Source organism: Staurois parvus, unplaced genomic scaffold, assembly GCF_062004578.1.
Source record: "Staurois parvus isolate SC_StPar_1 unplaced genomic scaffold, SC_StPar_1.0 ptg000572l, whole genome shotgun sequence".
Taxonomy (NCBI): Eukaryota; Metazoa; Chordata; class Amphibia; order Anura; family Ranidae; genus Staurois; species Staurois parvus.
The window spans coordinates 6,039,226-6,060,021 of NW_028318368.1; the positions used below are offsets into that span (position 1 = coordinate 6,039,226).

A 20,796-nucleotide genomic window follows, 5' to 3' on the forward strand; every position below is an offset into this window, starting at 1 on the left:
TTTTGACTTCACTTTCAATTTACTGACTGCATTGATTTTTTTATGGCAGTAAGTTGGAAACTAAGCATAACTGGCAGTACACATTTTTCAAAATGTAGTCTGCAATGGCAGCCTTGATATTTCAGACTAAGTTCCTTTCAATACTTTACATATATGTAAAACGTTGCAAGGATTTTACTTTATTAAGTGATAGCAGTTTGTGAATGATTACAATATAACTACAGGGAATTTCCAAAACGATATGTGATGTTCCCCATCCTTTTCCAAGTATGAATGTTGGTAGCTCCAACGGTTCTAGGATCCTTCTGCTACTACAGAGTAACTCATGGGCTATAACAGAAAGCCATGAATTCTAGATTGATCTGTTAGGTTGATAGAAAAGAGCTAAATGCATAGGCTCCAGGCATCTAGGATGCTGTGAATATACCTCTGAATATTTATTATACTTATTATACTTTTATTAAACTACGGAGTGAACAGTGCTTATGGACAGAAATGAAATAAAATCTAAAAAATCAGTGCTGGTTAGTGACTCTGTGTAAATTACCGTAAATACAAACATATATACATCCAGCCAGAAAACAAATCCTCAAAAGTAAATTCCTCAAAGAGTAAATAGTAGAAAAATAGTTGAAAGTGCTTGTGCTCTGATCACAGTGAAATTCCACTTCAAAACAACACTCTGTGCCGTGCTCATGTGCCCCACATAGATGTAGACTCACCGAATGCTACTGACCCTTTTGTACACAGAAGGGTCAAAGCATGCCAGGTATTAAAGCAATTCCTCCAATCCTTTAATCCACCAAAGAGCAAGGCCTGAGGATGAATGCCAAATCCTTTTATTTTTCTGCTTGGATTTATGTATGTTTGTATTTAACATACACAGAGTCACTAGCAAGCACTGATATTCATGAGATTTGTATAATTTATTACACAAATCTAGATATTTTTTTGCAATACTTAGTTTTGTTTATATCCATAAGCACTGTTCACTTCTCACTTGGTAAATTTGTGTGAACTGAGTAGCAGGACTGGAATGGCAGCTGGATAGCACACAGCACTTCCATACCGCAGGTAATACCTTTACACAAACCAATTCCTACTTAGGAAGGGCATGTGATCAAACAACTAATTCAATGGCAATATTCATACAAGTTACTTACATGCAGGATAAGTCAAATCTTCACATTTAAAACACAAAACTGCGTGGAAAAGTGAAGAGCTACAAATCAAAGCTCAGCTGATGGCAAGCAGATCAATGGAAACATTTATTATAAAATAAATAAAAATTAAATAATCAGTAAAAGGATCAGTCTACCTAAGACTGATATTTTAGTTAATGGTTAAGCCTGGGGCCTGGTGTCTTATACATCTTGGATCGTCCACCTCCACACAAACGTATGTGTGTTCCAGCATGTTATGCTATATTCTCAATGATACACATAAAATTTAGAATTAAACTGAAAGAGATCAGGGCTCTCATATCGACATCATCAGGTGTGCAGAAACAGAGACTCAGACAGAAAAATATCACATAGCAGAGTCCTTGAGAGATTTATGAAGCTGTCAGGTGGATTAATTGCCAGAATCTGCCAAAAAATCAAATATCACATTTTGGGTAGACTAGCCGTTTTAGACTAGTTCTGTTAAACTTAACAAAATGAGTAATATTAAGAAAGTGTATTTTTATCCAGCAATTGTATTACCTCATCCTCTTGATCTGATTCAGATTCCTTCATAATAGAAGATGGCAGGTAGACAGAATGTTAAAAAAAGAGAGAAATCCTATTAAGTATACATCACATTAAAGCAGAACTCCAGCCAAAAATAACAAGACAAACGAGAATCACTCTTTAAAAGACAAAATGAAAAATCAGCTTTTGTTTCAATATTCAGTGTCAATCTAGAACTCTACCCTTTAGTACTTTTTTCTGCCACAAGATGCCCCCAGCCTCAAGACCAGCATCGTTTAGCCCATTTCTTCTGAGCCCTGACTGTCCTGCATCTACCCCAGTCTGTGTCTGGGCAACGAAAGGAGGAGCAGCACAGCGATGATGCTTTCTCCTCCAAGTAGCATGCTTTTTGTCAGCACAACTGAACTGACTGGCTACTTTTGCTGTTTCTTCATATCACCTACCAGATCAAAGTCATGCACTTACACTCCTTGCATTTAAAAAATAAAAAATTTAGAAAAGAGGTAATTATGTAGGATGTTTTGGATACCTTTCCTTTTAGATTAAAGTCCATTGAGGGGTAAAGCTTGATGATAATTAGGCAACATAGGGTTATACTGTTACCTAACAGAGAAATGGACACTAGATACGTAAATACTGAAGTCCTTCCCCTTTAGGACTAGAACCCCTCCCAACTGCTCAGTTGTAGCACACAGTCCAAAAATGAGATAATAAAGAGAGGGTGCTATGTCCTTCAAAGGACTCTAAGAGAAAGGTTTTACAATGAATACAAAAAAACTACTTTCTCTACTGTCCATTAACCACTTCCACTCCGGACACTTTCACCCCCTTCCTGTCCAGGCCAATTTTCAGCTTTCAGTGCTATCACACTTTGAATGACAATTGCGCGGTCATGCAACACTGTACCCATATGAATTTTTTAGCATTTTTTTGAAACAGATAAAACTTTCTTTTAGTGGCATTTATTCACCACTGGGTTTTTTATTTTTTGGCTATATAAATGAAAAAGTCCAAAAATTTTGAAAAAAGTGTTTTTCTTATAAGATTTTGCAAATAAATAATCCTTCTTCATAAATCTTGGCCAAAATTTCTTAGATTATATTTTTAGTAAAAAAAACTAAAAAAAAACAAATTAGTTTATAACCAAATTTTATAATTTTTCAAAACTTTTTTACATTTTTATTTTATTTTTATATCATTATTTATGGGGTTTTTTTTAATATACTGTCACTCTTGCAGTACAGTGTCACCATAGTGACACTGTACTACTTGTGGGGGGTGATGAAGATTTTTTTTGTTTACACTGATTGCTTTTACACCCATAAAGGCGGTAAAAGCAATAATTTCTCCTTCTCTCTGGCTGCATTCTTGCAGCTATTGAGAAATACTGTGAGAGCTGTGATTGGCCACATCTTGTCACAAAGTACAAGGCTGTTGTGAATGGCCCTGTACCATGTGACCTCTGAGATCATTCACAGATTTCACTAATAGTAAGCAATGATGTCAGACGTGACATCTTTCTTGCTACTATTCATGTGATCACTGATTGGCCAATCAGTGATCACACGATCGGGACCTCACACAGAGGTCCCGTACAGCGATCAGTGTTCTGCTGTGTCCGGAGGACACAGCGGGCACCAGATCGCGGTGCCGCACACTCCCAGGTAGCACGCACAGCCTGAAAATGCGGGCGCCGTTTATGAACAGCAACCCGCTCCTGCACTGCTGCCGTCCGGCCATTTATGTACATGCGCCAGACAGGAAGTGGTTAAGCGGCACAGCTTGATGACAATTAAGCAACATAAGGACATCCAAAAGCAGTGTAGACAGAGGGGTGGGCACACAAAATACAGAAATCAAGGGCATTAAGCAACCACTTGAAAAACTTTTCAACCAAAACTAGCATCTGCCAAGACATATGTATCAACCACACAGAGAATATACATACAAAGAATGGGTCACAGGCACACAGATCAGAGATAGGGAGACCTGATGCTGAAAAACCCAAGAAGTACTCCCTGCTCCAGTGCAGGGGTAGGCAAACTTCAGTCCTCCAGCTATTGCCTTTGCCTCCAGGAGTCATGCCTGTATCTGTCAAAGCCTTCCAATGCCTCATGGAACTTGTAGTTCCATTACAGCTGAAAGACGAAAGTGTGCTTACACCTGGGAAAAGGAGGAATTTATCTCATAACAATCTGCATACCAATCTGTTCAATGAATTTTGAAATAGGGACTCAGGAAGCCAATGAATCCCTTTAGGAACTTCTGCCTAAATGAAGAAATGGGCAAGAGATAAACTCCAGCTGCCTTCTCTACATCCAGAAAATGGAGAAACCTCCGTCTCTTGTTTACAAAGAAAAAAGTTTGCCTTTGTGTAACATGACATGGAGTTCCTTATAGGACAATGTTGATAACTTAGAGACATTTTAGCAGCAGTGTTGGCTACAAAAGAGGTTAACTTACATGATCACAACATGAAGGACAGTTTAAAAAATGGTCAAATGGGGGCCTTAAAACACATACAATACTAAATTTAGATCCCATGGTTGGAGTGTATTGGACCTCCAATAAAAGAAGCAACATGTACAACTCCTTGCTTTCAAGGTATCTGCTGTATTCACCAGCAGATCCTGTGGCTTAGGAAAATCAGTCCAGCTCATGTACCTAGTGTCCATTTCTCCTGTAGGTGGCAGTACATCCCTATGTTGCTTAAATACCATCAAGTTGTGTCCCTCAATGAACAATAAAGATAACTTTGTCCTGTTTCTTAATTTTATTACTTCTCCCTTGTCATGATTGCTCAGATGGCTGTATCATTTTGTGCTTGCTCATCTTTAAACTTTTGCACACAAAATGAACCCTATAAGTACAGGCCAGAATAGCAGTACCAACCACCAAACCTTATATATGTATATTTGGTTTATTTTAGTTTCTTGATGAACACCAGAGGTATACTTAAAGTCCCATTTAACTACCTAATTCTATTGTTTCTTACTTTAAAGTGGTTCTAAAGCAGAAGGTTTTTTTGTACCTGAAAGCATTCTATGCATTAAAGTGATACTAAAGTCTTGTTTTTTTTTTTAAAAAAACAAACATGTTATACTTACCTGATTCAAAAAAAGAAAATTTGAGGTAGAAAAGAGTTAATGTGTATATACCTGCACGCTTTCGCTTAAGTTAAATGTTGTCATCATAACCGGAAAATATGTAGACAAAAAACGAACTGCCAAAGTAGGCACTGTAAGAGGTTACTATTGGTGACAAATATTTGCTGGGCTAAGGTATCAGAAAAATAATAATCCTAAGTGCAAAGTATAATAAGACAAACAGTTTTATTATTAAGTTTTGATTGAAACACCAACGTGGATTCCAAGCGGCTATAATTGTGATTGCAACAAATAAGATCATGAAAAAACAAAAAAGACAAGAAAAAGAAAAAAATTAATAAATGTCCAGATGCATGTAGAGTCACACATGGGTTACATACTGCAGTAAATCACTGCTCATGAGGTAGGAAGTCACATATAAGGTATCCTCCATGTGTGAGTCTAGAAATTCTGAGGCCCCGATATTCCAAAAAGGACACAAGGGCAATAAAATACCTAACAAATATCCTGGCCTATTGGGCTGTACTAAGCTTGGAGGGGGGGGCGGGCAAGTCCTTTTGGATCAGTGTGGCAGTCTATGTAAGGAAGTTCATCCAATGAATAATTGTATCTCATGTGGGATCAAAGAAATTCCATTCACCACATAAGTCCTTGTATGGGGTGTGGCAGACACTGGACACATCTACTAATGCTATAAGATATTTGGACTGTTGTATAAATGAATACTGAGCAGCGTCGTTACGTGGCAAGTGTCCAGCAACACTTATTACTGGTATGGAATAAATGTGGACAGCAATAACTGGGAAGATGTGGCCAATATTGTATGACACTATTTATTCCGTATTTCTTCTGGTCCAACTGGACCTAATGTGCATGAAGTATGAAAAGGTCTTGTGTCTTTAAAGGTGTTCACTACTTCCCAGTGGGAGCGGCACATACATTACCGCTCTTCCGCTTGTCCAAAATGCTTCCAAAAGTTCACAATATCAGGCCGATCCATGTGCTGAAATGGCAGCTGCTCCTTAAGATTCAATGCATAGCAAGTGTCTCCATTTGTTTACGCCAAACTTCCGAGATGCCATCACCACAAAGTTCCCATGTGCGAAGAGTTGCGTCACGTGACGTGATGTGTAACATCAACGTGTTTCGCTAAACGGTAGTGTATCAGGGCCTCAGAATTCCTAGACTTACACATGGGGGATACCTTATATGTGACTTCCTACATCATGAACAGCGATTCGCTGCAGTATGTAACCCATGTGTGACTCTACATGTGTCCGGACGCGTTTATTCATTTTTTGTTTGTCTTGTCTTTTTTGTTTTTCATGATCTTTATTTGTTGGTTTAGCCGCTTGGAATCCACATTGGTGTTCTAATCAAAACTTAATAATAAAACTGTTTGTCTTCTTATACTTTGCACTTAGGATTATTGTTTTTGTGATAACTGCTCCCACTGCTGCCTCAGCCAATCAGGAGTGTGAGTCCCAGGAGAACCATGGTTCTCGTGGACATCACTGAATCAAGAGAGGGTTCAGGTAAGTGTTAGAGGGGGCTGGGGGGCTGCCACACACAGAAGGTTTTTTACCTTCATGCATAGAATGCATGAAGGTAAAAAACCTTGAGACCACTTTAAGGTAAAAACCTTCTGTGACCAGTTCCCTACCCAGCCTCCCCTTATAGTTACTTGAGTCCATTCACAATCCAGCGATGTGGCCTTCCACAGCAGTGCTGCTCTTGGCTCCCCTCTCACACAGGAGGCTCAGCAGCAGCAGGAGTCATTGGCTCCTGCTGTTGTCAATCACAGCCTGTGAGGAGAAGGGGATGGGGCCAAGCCACACTATGTGTGTCAATAGAGCAAGCCAGCATGAGTGTCCTCAACAGTTCACAACAACTTCAGATAGGGATTTGTGCATTTGTAGAAGTTTCAGTGATTTTTTTTTTTTATTAATGCCTACCCAATGACAATTGTAAAAAAATGTTTAAAAATTGTAATGATTTAAACATATAAGGTATTTGAAATGTAGGGAATAGGTCACTGGAACATGAATAATTTTTAAAAAAGTACTGCATCAGCACATGTGATGTGTGCATGAGTTATTCATTCTCCAAGCTGCAGACATGAACTTATATTTTAAGCTTGACTCACAAGACACGAGAATGAAAAATATGAAACAAAATGATAACCAGTAGCCAGGGGCGGACTGACCATTTGGAAACTCGGCCACTGCCCGAGGGCCCGGGGTCAGTAGGGGGCCCCATGAGATGCCCCTGGTACCTTTTTCATAGGCTTTTTTGAGTTTGTGCAAGGACACAGGGGCCCCATTAACCCCTATTGCCCGGGGGCCCCATGAGTTGTCAATCCGCCCCTGCCAGTAGCTCTTCATGTTTATTATCATTTTAACATCTGGCTTAAAACACTGAACAAAACTCTTACCTTGTAATAAACTGGCAATGTGATATTTAGATTGCAGATAGCTTGATGTACAAGGCCCCTAGTAGATTTTGGTTCCTTCATGAAAGATAGGCGTCCGCAAGGCTCTTGAGTTGTGTCTCGTACCTGATATTAGGAAATAATAGAGCTCTTAATATTATATTGTCTCAGCAGGTCACATTGAACAGCATATACAACACTGCACATCCAGTTTTTAATGGTAATTGAGGATAAAAGAAAATCAGACAGGTAACATCAGAAAACAGAAAGAAAAACATATTAATTAGAAGATCTGATGATGTGTGGCCAAGTACATCCATATTGTCCTTAATAAAATGGAATGCATAGAATGTTAAGGGAATAAATTGTTCTATCAACTACGTATTCGTACCTTGACAAATAATGGCAGTCTGTTCTCTTTAAAGGCATAGAAACTAAATATATGGTGTTGCCCACTCTTTATTAACGGTACTAGGTTTCCAAAGCAGTCTACATAGATAGGTTTTCCTTCCAGGACCTGAAAAAAACACAATATCAATGGCTGCATAAGGCTGCAAGTTCCAATTATAAAAATTAATACGTATTTTCTTAGTAATGGGAAATTCCTCTTACACAATATTTGTTTCAATTAAAGCATATGTGGCAGCACTGCCTCTTTGTGATATAAATGTTAGAAAACTAAGCTATGACAATAAACATAGTCAACTGTATGTATGGGCTTCCTTTGTAAGGGGTTGTGTGCTTGAGTCTGAGGTTTGGTCAGAACTGACATTCTAAACCAGCTTTTCTCAACCAGGGTGCCAAGGCACCCCAGGGTTCCGCAAGGGTCTTCAGGGGTGCCGTGGGGAGAATGGCTGTCACTTGAGCCCCAAATCTCTAGCCACACTGTACATTGACACTGGGAGCCGTCACGCCGCTCAGCAAAGGAAAGGGAAGGGGAGTGTCTTCTGTGCTCTCTGCTTCCCTCTAGAGTGCAGTACCTGCTTGTGTGATGGAAGCTAAGGTACTGTAACTTTTCATAATGCTGTATATATGTGCCTGTATGTGTGTACATGTGTGTATGTGTACATGTATGTGTACACATACATGTACGTGTACATGTATGTGTGTACATGTGTGTATATGTACATGTATGTGTGTACATATGTGTGTATGTGTACGTGTGTGTGTACATGTGTATGTGTACATGTGTGTGTATGTGTACGTGTGTGTGTATATGTGTGTGTATGTGTACATGTGTGTGTGTACATGTGTATGTGTGTGTGTACGTATGTGTGTGGGCGTGTGTGTACGTACATGTGTATGACTCTGTGTGTGTGTTTGTATGTTTGTGTTTGTTTTTATATGTGTATATATGTATTTTACTTTTAATCTCGAATCCCTAGTCCTGTCCTTTCAGAACTGCTTTTTTAGGACTTGTTCGTAATAGCAGCAAGGACTGCTACTCCTCTGAAAAGCAATACATGCTCAGATTGCTTTTTAGAGGCATTTGACAGGTGGTAAAGAGGCAATATGTTGCCTCCTCACCACCTAGTTTAACCCTGGAAAAGGTAGCATCAATTACCACACCACAACTGCGTGCAATGCGCACACAGTTGCGGGGTGGTTGTAGTCCAACCCCATTCACCTGGAGGTATAGTTTCATCTGTGGCAACAGCATCTGTTTCTGCAGCTAAAGGGGGAGCAGTTGGGGGTGGAAAAAGCAGATCAATTCCATCCATCTCACAGGTGAACAGGCTCTTGGTTCACATCTGTGTGACTGTGTGTAGGGCAGCCCATTCATTTCAATGGGCTGCCTTACTATCAGAAATGCAGGGAAAGTCGTCCCTGGCCTTAGTTTTAAAATTAAACCACACCAAAAACTCCCCGCGTTTGCCAATGTATGGGGGTACGCCTAAAGAGCAGAGCACTTGTCTGCGTGTCAGGAATGAGCGTGATTTCACATGCATTCCGTGACCCACAGTAACATGAGCCAAGCCTTGGACAGGGGCGCCTCGTGACTGAAAATACTTTTCAAGGGCGCCTGACTGGAAAAAGGTTGAGAAACTCTGTTCTAAACCACCCCATCTGAGCTCCTTCTTGGTCATGAACATGGCAAAAACAGCATGAAAATCTATACAGTAAAGCTCCAGATTATAAATTCTGTTAAATAAAAAAAAAAGCAAGGAGTGATGTAAAACATTGATACTCTGAAGTAATAAGTTTTTATTGTGATTTTTTTTTCATTTTGTATCATTCATTTAATAATAACTACCTAAGCAAACAGAGAGTTAAATAGGGAATGTGCACATGTGAATTGGTTTACTGGCCAAGTGATTTGTAGACCTGTCCATCCAGTTTGCAGTCAACACAGTCATGCCAGACAACACAACCAAGTGTGTGACAGGCTATACTGCGGTTAAAATGGTTATAACCTCAGACATGAAATATGAACAAAGTTTATCCCTCTATAGTGTGTACTTGTCTTAATTAAGGCCACTAAGTGTGATTTCTGTCTGCTGCTTCGTTCCTTATCTATCAGCACAAATCACTTCTGACAAGTCCAGGGTAGTCCAGTCCGGGGACCAAGATAGCTGGGACTCCAAGCAAAGCAAAGAGGTCCGGCAGTTGTGTTGGAGTGCGTAGCATCATCGAATGATTACCTTTCCGAACTGATAGGAAAAAGGGGAAACCCCATCTGTAGGTAGCATCAGCTTCCCGAATCTTTTCCAAAAAGGGTTTCAAGTTGCAGCATAGCAGTAGAGTACATCTAGAGAGATCCGGGAGGATTTGAATAGTCACCTCATCAAAGTCCAATGGACCCCTATACGACGCTCTACGAAGGATCTCCTTCTTTAGATTGTACAAATGCACTCTACACAGAGTATCTCAAGGGCGCCCCTCTTCCAAGGGAGCAGGTCCATGGATGCGATGGACTGTATCAAGCTCCAAAGCAGCATCTGGAGCTCTATCTAACATAGTGTTCAGTATGGCTGTCACAGTGGTACGGAGGTCACTGGGTGAGGTTGCTTATGGAATACCCCACAATTTAATGTTATTCCTCCTACTCCTATTCTCAAGATTGTCCTGGTGTAGGCTCAAGGTGTACAGGAGTTGCCGATACTGCAACACTGTGGACACCAGGGCCGTGACTCTCTGTTCAACGGCCGACTGACTCGTAGCAAGCCCACCCACCCGCACATTGAGGGAGTTTAGGGTATCTTTAAACTCCCAGAATTCCTCCTTAAAAGTTCGCCGCAGGGTCATAGCTAGCATCTGAATATCCCTTTTAGTGGTAAGGGTAGCTAAAAACGATTGCGCCTCAGGATCTGGCAGAATGGCCGGAAGGCCCGAAGTAACCAGCCAGGGGGACAAACTATCTGCTTTCTAAGAGGCCAAGTCCGCCTGGGTGAGATCTGATGGTACTGGGGGCAAGAGGTCCTGGGGAAACTCACCCGATAGCAGAGGTAAGGAGTCATCTGTAAGCGCCCCCACCCACGCAGCATCCGCAACGCCATGTGCTCCAGGCACCATGTTAAGTCCCTCCAGGGCTCCGGATACCGCCACTCTAGGAGAGAAGAAGTCCAGCACGAAGGAGCTCCAGGTCACCAGACCAGTACCCTGTGGCTTCCTTGCCCCTTTTGGCATAGTTTTAGTCCTGGGTGAGTGCAGGTGACCAGACTGTAGCCGGGGGGTCAGTGTGGAGTTCCAGAGAGACACATCCTCACTCCGCCATAGCGTGACCACGCCCCCAGTATGGTATTTGATCTGGTCTGGTATTATTAACCATTTGGATGTAAGGTAAACGATTGTAATGGTATCTGGTCATATTGTTGCACGCAGTGCATTCCACTCCAAACGGTATCAATTGCAGCTTAGCATACATTTTTATATATATCTCAATAAAAATTATATTTTAGATTCATCAATTGGCCAGAAGGTGCGTAGGGATACGCATCCTCGTCCAGCATAGATTCGTTATTTGCCAAAGATGATGATTTACAGTTAGGCCTTAGTTCAGTAGTTAACTATCAGTAAAACAGTGAGCTCGCACACAAGCTGGTCTTCTGTGTATGCATGTATATCCAGGTTGGTACCGCACAGCGGGTTTTAATATTTAATTTGAAAATAAATAAATACAATAAAAATAGATTGGGTGAATAACCAGTCAGAACTGAAGCAAATAATTTTAGAGCTGTAATGAAAAGATGTGGGTTAGCATGTTAGATGTATCAAAATGTTCAGTGGTTTCACAGGCTAACCTCTACGTCTCTACTCCTAGCAACTTCTGCAAAGTTTTCCTGCTGTTCCAGTGTCTTGTCCACCTTGTCATCTGTCATACAGAAACATCTCAGACGTGCTTCAATGGGGTCATGGGATTTGGCAAATACAACAAACTTGGCCATATAAGGAACACATATAATTTCTCTATAAACTTGGCTAGCAAATGTAACTGATTCTTGGATTTGTCGGCAATCAATTAACCAGAACCTACAGGAAAAAAAGAAAAACAAATAGTATTAAACATGGCAATAGTACATATAGCAGAAGAGAACTTTGGGATATTTATATAAGTTATCACACAATGTCCAAAGAAAACATTTTGTGGACAAATGTAGGATACAATAACCTCTTTGTAAATGTGACCATACACAGTATTGTTAGATTTTTTTTTTTTCTTTTTACAAAACTATGTGTGAAAAAACTGACCTGGCAGATACATTAGTAGTAAAAGAAACACATTCATTAACGAATGTAAGTGGTGTGGTTCCAGTGATATCCTCCCATTGTGCTGGGGTTGTACCACCTAAAGAAAAGCAAAGAAAAATGAAATGTGCTTATATGCAACATATTTCTGCAGAATACTGAGAGTAATTTATACAAAACTGGAGCTAGGGTATATGAAGGTTTTTCTCATATGTTGTAACACCAATCCAATTACTGCAGTGACTGGATAATGAAAAAAGCGATTGACTGCTAAAGGAAATACAAAAATAAAATAAATTACATAATAATGTAAGGAAGAATATACATTACATCAGCTACAGCAGCCTTCACGAAATAGCGGACCTCGGTCCGGATCCGGACCTACTGGTAGCCCAGTCCGGACCGTCATTCTGCAGTGCTGGATCCTTGGTTGTTAGGATCAGTTTGCGCAGCGCTTTACAATATAAGGGAGACAGTACAATTACAATACATTTCAGTACAGAAGGAATAGGAGGGCCCTGCTCGTGGAGTTTACAATCTAAAAATGATTTGAGAACACAAGTTTCTTTAAATGTTTTATCAAATAAGTGTTCTGCAATTAAAAGGGGATTTCGATTTTTCCATTCCCTACTTAAGCTAGCTATACTATAGTAGAATTTTATTTGCAAATGTTTGTTTTCACAGAGTTCATTTGCTTTTCTAATGGTTAGTGAGGTTAAACTGACAGTTGTTTTTGGCCATAGGTGATGAGAAAATTCAAAAGAGTAGGATGGAAAGTTTTTCTTGAAAAAATGTCCAATAGAGTATGTGCTTCAATTCGTATGAAAAGCAAATGTAATAGCAAACAAAATTTTTAAGTAATTTTGAATGACATTCAAATTCAAAATACTAACAACTTACAAAGCCATCCATAACTCAGTCCCTAGCTGCATCACTAACCTAGTCTCAAAATATCGACCAAATCGCTATCTTCGTTCCTCTCTAGACCTCCTGCTCTCTAGTTCCCTTGTCGCCATCTTCCATGCTTGCCTCCAGGACTTCTTCTGAGCCTCTCCCATCCTATGGAATTTCCTACCCCAATCTGTTCGACTATCTCCTACTCTGTCCACTTTTAGGCGAACCCTGAAAAGTTTTCTCTTCAGAGAAGCCTATCCTGCCTCCACCTAACAACTGTACATGTATTCTCTCCATCAGCTCATTCCCCACAGTTATTACCTTTTGTTTCACTTGACCCTCCCTTTTAGACTGTAAGCTCTAACAAGCAGGGCCCTCTCATTCCTCCTGTATTGAATTGTATTGTAACTGTACTGTTTGCCTTCACGTTGTAAAGTGCTGCGCAAACTGTTGACACTTTATAAATCCTGTATAATAAGAATACTACTGACTTTCATCAAGCCTCTGTGCACATTATTGAATGTACTGATTTTTTGTATGAATGTTTGAAAATCTACTGTTTTTCACAAATTCAGGCCTGACTATCCATCACATGTGACAGTGGGGCTATAATAACTAAACTTACCAGTTATACTGCATAGTAGTCTTAATGTAGGTGTGTCACCACCATATCCATTCAGCATTGCCTCACTGGAGGCTTTGGGCACAGGGATAGTCATTGTTATAGGTTTGTGGAATTTTCTTCTTCTTGGTTCTAGTGTCACTATAGGACTGAATGATGCTTTGTTGCCTAAAATTTTCTTCACAAGTTCATGGTGCACTGGCTGGGCCTAAAAGAAAGAAATGTTTCAGAAAGTGTTATAAACATAACCACTGATCGTTTAGTTCTCGGTCTTGACTGAACAAAGAGCCTGCTTGGATTGGCTCTAAACGTCAGCTGACAGCATGCTTTAGCCCCCTTTGCTGATTTTGGGAGTGCAGAAAAAAAAGCACTCCTGTGACCCACATGAGAAGTATGCCCAAAAATCACTGTCCCTGGCTCCAGCATTACTCACATTCCTGGTTTTACAGGAGATATTGAGTGCTGCAGACCATAGGATGCTGCCGTCATCAGTCAAATTGCTGTGAAGCGGTAGCAGGGGTGCAGCTTTCCAAACTGTGTGTGTCTATGGATGCACACAACTGGGTGGAGGACCCAATGGGAGTGTGCACACATGGGTGCTTCTTTAGCACCTGTTGTGCTTCAGGAGTCACCCGGAAGAGGGTAAAAACCTTCAGTGCCTCTGCAACAAGACGAGAAAAGTGACATTTCTGTGCAATATTGTTGCATAGAGCAGTTAAGTCTTATCTTTCTTTATTTTTAGAAAATGTACTTTAACTTTACTGTCATTTTATTCTTTTTAAAACTATTATGTATTTCCCCTTTAGTGGGAAGGGTAGCTAATCTCCACTTGAAATCTAAGAAATGCTGACTTGGTGCTAAGATGTGTTTGATAAGCTTTTAAGTGGGTTTGGGGATATCCTAGGAAGACCTAGCATGTGTGTGATAATCCAACGGGGACAGGGCAGCCTGCTAGGTGTGGTATCAAGGTATGAATTTCCTCCCAACAGGAGAAGATATTTGGATGGGTCCAAAACACGTGAAAGAGGGTACCCACCTGTGACTTGCACCTCCAGCACCTTCAGGTATCACTACTAAAATTTTGTGTATTTTTGAAACAAAACCTTTCATAGAAGGTCCATCCCTGTAGATGTACTCAAAGGGGATACGCCTACTAAAAGTTAAGATCCTTGACAAGGAATCAGCATAACAGCAAACATAATATAGCTATAAAGTAAAGCCATCCTAAGAATTTCATATTGATCATGTAAGCATAGAGAAAGAAAGCAGGCCCCTGCTGCAGGGATTAGTCAGCTGGCCAAGTCTATTCAGGTTTGAGCTATGTGTAAAGTCAAGCTATCTGGGATAGCTGGGGTCCAAATATAGTCATATTTGAATATGAAGACATTAGATGATATTTGTTTTTTGTTTTTATTTTCTCCAGAAATGGTGAGTGAACTTCATAGGAGGAAGGATTTTAGAAGTGGGAATCGTTAAGAAGGTGCTCCATAACATGGAGTTAGGATGGATGGGAGCAAGGTAGAGTTTCTCAATTTCAGTCCATGTTATAATACTGTATGCCAAAAAAGTAGAGCTGGAAGTTCAGTGCCACAAGTTTTTTTTTCAAGTACCCATAGGGTTTTGAGTGTACATAGGATACAGTTGAATAGTCTGTGACACTTATACCCCAAATAAGGTTCAGGAAGTCAGCCTGGAGTTTTTTAAATCACCCTTAGGGACCAGGATTTGAACGTATGTCAAACTAACTAAGTCAATTAAAAAGTCAGTTAGCCAGTATTTGAAGTGTAATATCTTTTCATTTCCATACCTGAAGGCCAACACGAATTCTCTTAGTTAGGGCACCCTCTGGAAAAACAGCCTGGACTTGAGGTACCACATTGCTGCTCAGAATTCCTCCTTCAGGTCCAATCAGGTTGTTGTCCTGTTTAACTCGGGAGACCACTGCAAAATACTGCGGAAAGTCCCGTGTGATAATACGACAAATGCGCTTCTTTTCCAGTTCCTCTGGAGAGTCAAGAACTGCAAAGAGATGGCAGAGATACAATTTAATGACCACACACGCTGAGTGAGGAAGACATCATACAGTCGCATTTTTTACACTACCTATTTAACATTCAAAAAGATAACACGCATTTCACAAATTTTTTCTTAGTTAATATACTCAGAAACATAAAATGGCTGTCAACCATACCAGCCTAAATCAGCAATGATCTTATCTGTGTGGGAACCATGTGACACCATGTGGCAAGCTAGCTATCTCTTCTTAGTGAAATACTTGGTTATTTGGGTTGGACTTTTTCATCTTATCTCTATTGAGGAGACTAGCATTGAGGCTGTCACAAACTCAATGCGCATATGAACATATAAATATGCCTATTTGATGTCATCTCAGACATATGAGACTGTAAGAGTGCTTTTCTTACTCCCCTGAGGTGTATAATTACCACATGTATCATAATATTCAGTGTAAAAGCATCTGAAATTAGCTGTACACCCCATAGATACAGCATAAAGCTCTGACCAAGTATTAATACATATTATATGATATTCATATATGTAAATAACAATAATACCTTCATCCATTCCATTAAGGATCTCATTCAATTCATCTTCAGTAAATTCACAGAAATGTTCTTTCCAATTATCCCCAGTCTCGCTGCGCAGTATCACTAGTTCACGCTCATTTCCACGCAAAGCCGCAAAATGAGGGATCTCCACAATAACAGGTCTAAATAACAATATACATTCAGAAATTAATGAGGCAAGTGATTTATTAGTGGACAAAGGAAACCTAGAGTTCCTAATTTGCAAGCACACACACAAACATTGGTGAAGTCAACAGATTTACTGCATCAGAAAATTATAGACAGTTTATTACTGCAGCTTTACTGTGTTGTAGACAAATTGTATGTGTTGAAAATTCTGATTAAATATAACACAGAAAGTGTCGTTGTTTTGTGACGTGTCATGCATCTAAATAACGTTCAGTGTTAAATTGCACTTGGATTTCCGTCATTGACAAAAAACATGTTGTCTAAGCTTGTGATCCAGTGTGCTCTGACACAGATTGAAAGTCAATCACTAGTTAAAAAAAAAAAACATGCTCAAGCAAAAAGCAACACCACTTCACAATAAGTCAAAAGAACAAGGCACACATACTACTGCACTAAAACAAAAACAGTCACAGGGATTAAAATGCCTCATCAGGACACATTTATAAAACGAAAAAAAAATCACACAGATCATGGAAAAAAATCACTGACAGAAATAAATAAATTATGTTGGAGAACAACAGGGACGAATAGGGAGGCCGGCATCCATCAACTTGATCTAAAGTCTCTCCTACCCAAGGAATTTGGTTCCAGGAGGTCCCAGTTGAAGGATTCGGCTGACCAAGCTTTCTCCCTCATTTAGAGGGGGGGGAGCCGTAGGAAGGTGGAGTTTACTGAGTACATCCAAAGCAGCAGTGGGAGAAAGAACATAGGTAAGAGTAATTTCAGCTTGTGTTAGAGGTGAAATGCCACAGTTTGGGAGTAGAAAAATGTGTGTTACATGCCAGCTAAAGGTAAAAAGGAAAACAAAGTAGTATTCTATCCCACTACCTCAGTAGGCCCATGGGATCAATCGTTTCAATCTGTTTTACATGTTCAAATCTGTCAAAGGCACTAACAGAATAAATTATCAGAAAAAATTATTTGTAGATTTATAAAAGGTAGCATTTGTTCACAGCACATATGTCATGTCATATCGATATATAGTTTTTAGCACATGCGGTTAAAGCTAGACTCTACCCAGTGCCTTGTTTTAGCTTTGGGTGCAGTGTGGAGAGTTCAACCAAGTGTCCTAAATACATTGTCAACACAGTTTTGTCCACTTCTCATTTCCTCTTGTGGTATGTATTCTTCATACGAATAAACAGATATTGCACTCCACAAAAGAGAACTGGAAGGTACTGGGGAGCTCTTTGCAAGGGCATTATGAGAGGCAGATTTAACCACCCTCCACCCAAATCTAAACAATGCAAATGCTCTATGAACTATCTATTCACTCATTTACCCCTATACTGTGTGCATCAACATTCATGGGAAGCAAAGATGAAAACATGGGAAGATGGAGACATTCAAAGTTAAGTGCCAGATGACAGAGTTTGTTATTTGTTGGTCAGGAAGGTACAATGGTTTTCATTTACTGCACTCTGTCATGCAACAAAGGTGTAATGTTTATTAGTTATTGAATCTTCCATAGTATCTGCTATGCCATATCGTAAAGGATTTTGTGTGACTGAACTCAAGAAGGAGAACAAAGAGTCTTCTTAAATTTATCAAAATAAGTTAAAATAAAATGGTAAATGCCATTTGAATTGCAAATCTGGTGATTAACTCCAGATTCTTATGAACAAATCAAATCATCAATGCTTGCTAAGTCTGCTATACAAGTAAAGATTTTGCAGTTGGCACACGTGTCAACCTATTTTATAAAGTAAAATTGTTTATATATATTTTTGCTTTTCTCTCTACAAATCAGCAAAATAATTTTCTTCAGTACAGAGAATCACTTGTGGAGTAAAAGTTAAGCCAAAGGCATAACTTTCCCGCTACAATGTTGGGTAAACTGTTCAACATCACTGCAAAATATCACAGTGTGTACAGTATGTGCAGCATTAGGTATACAGTATTCTTCAAACAGTTAGTATAGCTTACCTATCATCTCTTTTCACATCAGAGTAAAGCAATAATTAAATAAACACAGCAAAAATAAGCCAAATTGTAAACATTATTTCCCTGTAAGTACAATTTACTAGTCAACTAAACCAATACAAATTTCAATGCAATATGTAACTCAAACACTACAGCTTTCAAAAAGTTTAGAACTTAAAAGAGACCCTGTTAGCAGAAAAAAAATAATGCGGGTGTAAAATGTAGGTACCTGAAGCTGTCTGCAAAGAGCTCCCCCTGCCATTACGGCCAAATACCAAGCAAAGCCCCAGCATGGATTGCCAACTCCTTACAGCCTCCTGCACTTTACTACTGGCTTGCAGGGCAGCCCGTCAAATTAATGGGAGAATAGGAATGTGTAAGAACGGGGAGGTAGCAGAAAACTCCAACACTATCTAAATGTGCCAGAGTTTGCCTGTCAGAAAGCCAAAGCCATCAGAGCAGGGCTTTGGAGGCTGCTGCGGGCACATGGAGGAACCTCAAGGTGCTTGTAAAACCAGCAACCTGCAATTTCTAAAGTTGGCATTGGAGCGTTGGACCTCCTCAGCTGTCAAATTAAGCAGTGTTTCAGGCAGAAGAAGGCACACGTGGAAGAGGATAATCAATGGTGATGGCAGGCAACGTGTTCAGGGACGTGCCCCCTTTCTCAAGGTTTCCTCTTCTATGTGTGCCTTCAGCTGCCTGAGATACTGCTTACTTTAACAGCTGAGCAGGATCAGCACACCAGTTCTGGCTTTAGGAATGACAGGTTGCCAGTTTTCAGTCCATCCTGTCTTCATCCTCTAGCAGTGCTGATACGTGGTTACTGTGCTTATCCTTGGACATTGTTCATGTGAGTGAATACTGTGTTTATTTCCTAATTTTGTTTGAAGATTAACCCTTTCCTGCACCATTCTGCTTCAGTGTTTGTGCCTAAATGTTACTTACCTCTGCGTTACTATTCCACCATGCTTCTCCTATAGGTCTGATATTTACTAAAGTTGGTCACAAACAGTAAATATTATCTTCTTATCTGACTAAGCAATATGTCAGATGTGAGAAGACACCCCTGGCTGACCAGTTTCAAGGTAGAAGTCAATAGGATATCACCATTGTTACTATCCAATAAGGCTGGTGCATAGGTTGTCTGCTTATTGCATAAATACATAAACTAGTGCTATACAAATGTTGTGTGCTCATAGTTGGAGGAAAGACTGCTCAACTGTCTAACTGATGTAGACATTTATGGCTGAAGTAACTGTGTTCATTGGTCTATTAACTTTTCTTCTCTGCATTCACTTACTTCTCTGTCAGGGTTCCAAAGGATCGTCACTGACATTATTGTACATGTCACAGTGATATTGTTGTGAACACAATAGGAACTCCTGCATACTAATTTACATAGCAAATCTTTCTCTGATCTCTACCTCTTAGCAAGGGTCATTGGGAAAGCTCCATATGGACAGTAATATTCTAATCTAATTGAGATTTTACTATACAATACCCTAATACCCTTAAACAATCATAAGTGTCATTGATTAAAAAAATAAATAAGCACACTTTGAAAGTGTGGATATTTGCATGACATGTAAAACAGATTAAGCTATGAATGGTTAGCATCTGAACCTACCCAAGGAACTGAGCTCCAGAAGGGCCAACTTCAATGAGACGACTAGCCAGACCTTCTCCTTCTACCATAGGTGGCATAGTGGCCAATCGATGTCGCTTCACCAAACGGCAGGTCACTCTTGTGGGGGCAGTGCATTTCCGAGGGGGAATTATTATTCTCAGTCCATTGTGCCTGCAACCTCTCATGGCACCTCCGCGGGCATCCACCATAAAGCTAACCAAGAAACTGAGAAAGAGCAAAATAACCATAAAAGTCAGCACAAAACAAAGTCCCAAAGAGATTAAATCACTGCCCAAATGTATGTAAGTACTACGCAATAATTAAAGTCAGTAATTTTTTTCACAACATTCTAAATCAGAAGGGTAACATCTGCAACAAATGATCATATAATATTACAGTTGGTTTAGTCATGAGAATAAAAAATTATCTATTGACTTAGTCAGTTAACTTACCTGTAATGAAAGATGTCCCATGTCATGCAGGCAGCTGGATCCTGTGGAAATCTTCACTGCAGGGATGCCCGGTCCTCTTCCTACTGCTGAACTTACACAGCTACAGGAGTACCTTCAGGTCTTCTGTAAAACTGCTGTGAAAAAGTTCCCATGAGTAACCGCCCCTCCCCCCTCCCTCTGCCACCAATGTTATTTTATTGCTTTCACTTCTGGCCTCTCAATCTGTGAGGAAAAGTCTGGTAAGTAACAGGATTCACTTACCTATTCACAGATCATGTTACAGGCAGTGAAAGCAATAAAAGAAGATTTCCGGATAATTTTTCAGTGGAGGAGGAGAATGCTCATTGGTGGGAAATTTTTCACAGCAGCTTCACAGAAGATATGAAACTATTAACCCCCACAGCACCAGAAATGTATTGACAGAAATTTCCCTGCAGTGAAGCTCTGTACAGGATCCAGCCGTCATCGAAATTCTTCAATAAAGGTAAGTTAGCTTGATAAAGTCATATAGAATGTCTTTTTTTATGGCCAAACTTCTGCTTTAATGTTTTCATTTATTTTTATAGATGTATTATTCTATAATTTA

The 20,796-nt window shown here is 39.8% G+C and overlaps 1 protein-coding gene across 29 annotated transcripts in view; it reads right to left on the bottom strand.

The window, feature by feature from the left end:
* Positions 1 to 20,796, bottom strand: part of ANK2 (ankyrin 2) — a 290,860-nt gene that overhangs the window by 68,998 nt on the left and 201,066 nt on the right. For 15 of the 29 annotated variants that reach the window (XM_089691815.1, XM_089691824.1, XM_089691825.1 and 12 more), the window contains 10 exons: positions 19,759 to 19,983; positions 16,781 to 16,879; positions 16,008 to 16,162; positions 15,242 to 15,453; positions 13,438 to 13,642; positions 11,922 to 12,018; positions 11,474 to 11,702; positions 7,624 to 7,749; positions 7,236 to 7,358; positions 1,707 to 1,733 (listed from right to left, as the gene is read on the bottom strand). In XM_089691815.1, coding sequence (XP_089547941.1) covers positions 1,707 to 1,733; positions 7,236 to 7,358; positions 7,624 to 7,749; positions 11,474 to 11,702; positions 11,922 to 12,018; positions 13,438 to 13,642; positions 15,242 to 15,453; positions 16,008 to 16,162; positions 16,781 to 16,879; positions 19,759 to 19,983 — 1,498 coding nt within the window. The remainder of the gene's footprint in view (positions 1 to 1,706; positions 1,734 to 7,235; positions 7,359 to 7,623; positions 7,750 to 11,473; positions 11,703 to 11,921; positions 12,019 to 13,437; positions 13,643 to 15,241; positions 15,454 to 16,007; positions 16,163 to 16,780; positions 16,880 to 19,758; positions 19,984 to 20,796) is intronic. The other 14 variants (XM_089691828.1, XM_089691833.1, XM_089691839.1 and 11 more) reach the window with 1 other exon arrangement.